Below are 6,146 nucleotides of genomic sequence, written 5' to 3'. Positions count from 1 at the left end.
CCAATCATTTCCCAGTGTGCCTTGCCTTTTCGATTGAATTGTAGAGTTACCACCCATGACTGTATTTGTTAGTGACAAAGACATGGTTGTTGAATTCGTTCATTTTCAGTCCTGTGGTCTTCCTTGGCGAATATTGTCATTAAAATGTAATGATTACATACAGTGCATTCAGAAAGTATTCTGACCAATTTACTTTTTCCACGTTATTACGTTACAGCCTTCTAAAATATATTTAATATATATTTTTTCAATCTACACACAATACCCCATAATGACAAAGCAAATACTTGTTTTATAATTTTATAGTATATATACATTTACATAATTATTCAGACACTTTACTCAGTACTTTGTTGAAGCACCTTTCACAGCGATTACAGCCTTGAGTATTCTTGGGTATGACGCTACAAGCTTGGCACACTGGTATTTGGGGAGTTTCTCCCATTCTTCTCTGCAGATCCTCTCAAGCTCTGTCAGGTTGGAGAGATGTTCGATTGGGTTCAAGGCTGTGCTCTGGGTGGGCCACTCAAGGACATTCAGAGACTTATCCCGAAGCCAGTCCTGCGTTGTCTTGGCTGTGTGCTTAGAGTCATTGTCCTGTTGGAAGGTGAACCTACGTCCCAGTCTGAGGTCCTTAGCGCTCTGGAGCAGGTTTTCATCAAGGATCGCTCTGTACTTTGCTCCGTTCATCTTTCCCTCGATCCTTACTAGTCCCCCAGTCGCTGCCAGTGAAAAACATCCCACAGCATGATGCTGCCACCACCTTGTTTCACCGTAGGGATGGTGCCAGGTTTACTCCAGACGTTACGCCTGACATTCAGGCCAAAGTGTTCAATCTTGGTTTCATCAGACCAGAGAATCTTGTTTCTCATGGTCAGAGTCTTTGGGTAACTTTCGGCAAACTTCAAGCGGGCTGTCATGTGTATTTTACTGAGGAGTGGCTTCCGTCTCGTCACTCTACCATAATGCCTGATCGGTGGAGTGCTGCAGAGATGGTTGTCCTTCTGGAAGGTTCTCCCATCTCCACAGAGGAGATCTCTGAGTGACCATCGGGTTCTTGGTCATCTTCCTGACCAAGGCCCTTCTCCCCAGATTTCTCAGTTTGGTTGGGCGGCCAGCTCTAGGAAGAGTCTTGGTGGTTCCAAACTTCTTCCATTTAAGAATGATGGAGACCACTGTGTTCTCGGGGACCTTCAATGCTGCAGAATGTTTTTGGTGCCTTGACACAATCTTGACTGTCTCGGAGCTCTACGGACAATTCCTTTGACCTCATGGCTTGGTTTTTGTACTGACATGCACTGTCAACTGCGGGACCTATATAGACAGGTGTGTGCCTTTCCAAATCATGTCCAATCAATTGAATTTATCACCGGTCGATTCCAATCAATGGAAACAGGATGCACCTGAGCTCAATTTCTAGTCTCATGGCAATTGGTCTGAATACTTATGTAAATAAGGTGTTTCTGTTTTTTATTTTGAACAAATTTGCAAAAATGTCTAAAAACCTGTTTTCACTTCGTCATTATGGGGTATTGTGTGTAGATTGAAAAAGAAAATGTAATCAATTTTAGAATAAGGCTTTAACTTAACAAAATTGGAAAAAGTCAAGGGGCCACATTAGGCCTGTAAGTAGTGCTGCAAAATTTCCCTAACTTTCCCAAACTTCCAGCCAGGATTTCTGGAATACCTGGAAAATGTACCATCATTTTGCAACCCTAACTGTAAATCACATTATGCTGGTTTGCAAAGTGATGTGTAATTCCTATTGGAATCTATCAAACGTTAGGCTATCCAATAGTTGAAATTTGTATTCACCCGCAACCTGCATTCATAATGAGTGCCAGGGTTAAGAACAGTGGGAGGAAACTACCTAAGACATTTAAACTGGAACAACCATTTCAGTAACGGTTGCAAAAATGATATTTATTTTATTGTGTAGCATAACATTTAACCAATCAATTACTCAATGTACAGGCAAAAACACATATATTAAAAACAATTCTAAAAAGTCTACCTGCAGTAGAGCAAGCTGTGAAAAAAAATTCAGTTATCATATCTTACAAAAAATTGACCTGGTATGACTTCTCATTTAGTTTTGAGTCAGTACCACATAAACATTTTAAGTAATAATGACTTTTCATTGACTTTCAGTACAACTTACTAGAAGTGTTGTGGTTGTGGTTTACAATATGTGTGCATTGTGTTTACTGAGTAGCCACAAATCCACAGCTACTGTACTTCCTCATGTTGTTTATTTTGATCCAATAGATGGCGGAAAGGCATACAGTATGTCATAAGGAAATAATAGAAAATAGGCATGGTGATAGGGGGTTGGAAGGGGAGAGGGGGAAGGAGGAAGAGAGGGCAAGGGGAGGGAGGAGAGAGAGCGGGAGGGATTAGTCATTGGTCAGTAGCCCGAATCCAAAGTGAAATCAGCGGCAATTTGCTTAATAAAATTATGGACCACGTTGAACTACACAAAGGCAGGCGGTGGCTTGCTGGAGAGAGCATTCGCTTCAGGATCTCCTTGCATACAGGAGCTAGCATTGGTGTGTGTGGCATGCACACACCCTTTCTGACTCTCTCTCTGACACACACACACACACACACCTGCACACTCTATTTTTGCCACCTCTGGTACTGAAGTGCAGGGTGTCATCCACACACACCACCTGTCAGCTTTAGTAAGAGGCTTCACCAAAAGCTTGTCCACACGTTACCCGGCAGGAGCATGCACCAACAGGCTAAGGATGAGGGGGAACCTCCCAAAATGCAAGGGGAGGAGGGGGACTCGAACACAACATGCTCCACACGAACCCAGTCTACCCCTTCTCCCCCTTCTCCTGAGACCTCCACGGAGGGGGAAACTCAGGTGGAGGAAGAGGGAACTCCTGTCCTGACTCCCTACCCCTACAGTAGGCATGGGGGGCCCTGTCGCCCGAGGTGTCTACTAGTGGCCCTGATCTTCATGCTCATCTCTTTACTTGGCAGCTGGGCAGTGGTCCACCTCACCCTGGGGTCCCGCGGAATGGCGACCTTCAGGATCCAAGCCAGCTATGACCGGCCGAGCGAACAGGACGCCACCGCCACGATCAAACCGGGCTTCACCACCAACTGCACCATGGGTAAGTGAGCGTTTAAGTTAGCAATTGCTGTGTTGTGTGTCTGCACGCTACTGTGTCAGCACGCTACTGTACTGTGGAGTGGGTAATAGTTGAATCTAAAGACTGACCCAATGTCAGACATTTTGGTTCTACTAATGGTTCCTAATCGTGAAGGTTAGGATTTGGAGTTGTGCAGTCTGACTCTAGATCTGTGGTTATGGGCAATGTCTACCTCAAGTGTGTGCTGTATATCCACGTCTAAACTATATATAGAAAAGTATGTGGACACCCCTTCAAGTTTTAGTGGATTCGGCTATTTCAGCCACACCTGTTTCTGAAAGGTGTATAAAATCGAGCATACAGCCATGCAATCTCCATAGACAAACATTGACAGTAGAATGGCCTTACTGAAGAGCTCAGTTACTTTCAATGTGGCACCATCATTGGATGCCACCTTTCCAACAAGTCAGTTCGTCAAAATTCTGCCCTGCTAGAGCTGCCCTGGTCAGCTGTAAGTGCTGTTATTGTGAAATGGAAATGTTGCTCCTAGACAACGGCTCAGTCGTGAAGTGATAGGCCACACAAGCTCACAGAACGGGACCGCTGAATGCTGTCCTCGGTTGCAACATTCACTACCGAGTTCCAAACAAGAACTGTACATAGGGAGCTTCATGAAATGGGTTTTCATGGCCGAGCAGAAACACACAAGCCTAAGATCACCATGGCTAATGCCAAGCATCTTCTGGAGTGATGTAAAGCTCGCCGCCATTCGACTCTGGAGCAGTGCAAATGCATTCATTGGAGTGATGAATCCCGCTTCTGGCGAATCTGGATTTGGCGGAAGCCAGGACAACGCTACCTGCCTGAATGTGCCAAATGTAAAGTTTGGGGAGGAAGAATAATGGCCTGGGGCTGTTTTTGTGGTTTGGGCTAGGCCCCTTAGTTCCAGTGAAGGGAAATCTTAACGCTACAGCATACATTGACATTCTAGACAATTCTGTGCTTCCCACTTTGTGGCAACAGTTTGGGGAAGGCCCTTTCCTGTTTCTGCATGACAATGCCCCTGTGCACAATGCTAGGTCCACACAGAAATTATTTGTTGAGATTCGTGTGGAAGAACTTGACTGGCCTGCAAAGAGCCCTGACCTCAACCCCATCAAACACCTTAGCAATAAATTGGAACGTCGACTGCGAGCCAGGTCTTATCACCCAACATCAGTGCCCGACCTCACTAATGCTCTTGTGGATGAATGGAAGCAGTCCCCACAGCAATGTTCCAACATCTAGTGGAAGGCCTTCCCAGAAGAGTGGGGGCTGTTATACAGTGCCTTCGGAAAGTATACAAACCTTTGACTTTTTACACATTTTGTAAAAAAAATTCCTTCTCGTCTATCTACACACAATACTCCATAATGACAAAGCATAAACAGTTTTTTTGCTATTTTTGCATGTGTACAACGAATTTAAAACATTTCACATAAGTATTCAGACCCTTTACCTAGTACTTTGTTGAAGCACATTTGGCAGCGATTACTGCATTGAGTCTTCTTGGGTGTGACGTTACAAGCTTGGCCTACCTGTATTTGGGGAGTTTCTCCCATTCTTCTCTGCAGATCCTCTCAAGCTCTGTCAGGTTGGAGAGATGTTCGATTGTGTTCAAGTCCAGGCTCTGGGTGGGCCACTCAAGGACATTCAGAGACTTATCCCGAAGCCAGTCCTGCTTTGTCTTGGCAGTGTGCTTATGGTCATTGTCTTGTTGGAAGGTGAACCTCGCCCCAGTCTATGGTCCTGAGAGCTATGGAGCAGGTTATCATCAAGGATCTCTCTGTACTTTGCTCCATTTATCTTTGACTTGATCCTGACTAGTATGCCAGTCCCTTCCGCTGAAAAACATCCCCACAGCATGCTACTTCTACCACCATGCTTCCCCGTAGGAATGGTGCCAGGTTTCCTCCAGACGTGACGCCTGGCATTCAGGTCAAATAATTCAATCTTGGTTTCATCAGTCAAGAGAATCTTGTTTCTCATGGTCTGAGAGTCTTTTGGTGCCTTTTGGCAAACTCCAAGCGGGCTGTCATGTGCCTTTTACTGAGGAGTGGCTTCCGTCTTGCCACTCTACCATAAAGGCCTGATTGGTGGAGTGCTGCAGAGATGGTTGTCCTTCTGGAAGGTTTTCCCATCTCTACAGAGGAACTGTAGAACTCTGTTATAATGACAATTGGGTTTTTATTCACCTCTCTGACCAAGGCCCTTCTCCTCAGATTGCTCAGTTTGGCCAGGCGGCCAGCTCTAGGAAGAGTCTTGGTGGTTCCAAACTTCTTCCATTTAAGAATGATGGAGGCCACTGTGTTCTTGGGGACCTTCAATGCTGCAGAATTTATTTGGTACCCTTCCCCAGATCTGTGCCTTGACACAATCCTGTCTCGGAGCTCTATGTACAATTCCTTCTACCTCATGGCTTGGTTTTTGCTCTGACATGCACTGTCAACTGTAGGACCAAATATGGATCGGTGTGTGCCTTTCCAAATCATGTCTAATCAATTGAATTTACCAGCAGCATACCACCCTGCATCCCACTGCTGGTTTGCTTCTGAAGCTAAGCAGGGTTGGTCCTGGATGGGAGACCAGATGCTGCTGGAAGTGGTGTTGGAGGGTCAGTAGGAGGCACCCTTTCCTCTGGTCAAAAAGCAATGTCCCAGTGCAATGACTGGAGACATTGCCCTGTGTAGGGGGCTGTCTTTTGGATGGGATGTTAAACAGGTGTCCTTACTCTCTGTGGTCACTAAAGATCCCATGGCACTTATCTTAAGAGTAGGGGTGTTAACCCTGGTCCTGGCTAAATTCTCAATCTGGCCCTCATACCATCACGGTCACCTAATCATCCCCAGTTTACAATTGGCTCATTCATCCCTCCTCTCCGCTGTAACTATTCCCCAGGTAGTTGCTGTAAATGAGAATGTGTTCTCAGTCTACTTACCTGTTAAAATAAGGGTTAAATAAATAAAAAGTTGTAGAACCATTTCATGGATGATCAATGAAAAC

General features: G+C 45.2%; 1 protein-coding gene across 1 annotated transcript in view; it reads left to right on the top strand.

Annotated features, from left to right (window-relative positions):
* Positions 1-2,505: 2,505 nt before the first annotated feature.
* The window catches only part of ros1 (c-ros oncogene 1, receptor tyrosine kinase), a 174,823-nt gene continuing 171,182 nt past the window's right edge, over positions 2,506-6,146 (top strand). The window contains exon 1 of the mRNA XM_014209994.2: positions 2,506-3,125. Within this exon, the coding sequence (XP_014065469.2) occupies positions 2,732-3,125 (394 nt within the window). The 5' untranslated portion in view covers positions 2,506-2,731. The remainder of the gene's footprint in view (positions 3,126-6,146) is intronic.

The sequence above is a fragment of the Salmo salar genome, chromosome ssa09 (assembly GCF_905237065.1).
Source record: "Salmo salar chromosome ssa09, Ssal_v3.1, whole genome shotgun sequence".
Lineage (NCBI taxonomy): Eukaryota > Metazoa > Chordata > Actinopteri > Salmoniformes > Salmonidae > Salmo > Salmo salar.
The sequence above is the reverse complement of the archived record's forward strand: the minus strand, read 5'-3'. Positions and strand labels throughout refer to the sequence as shown.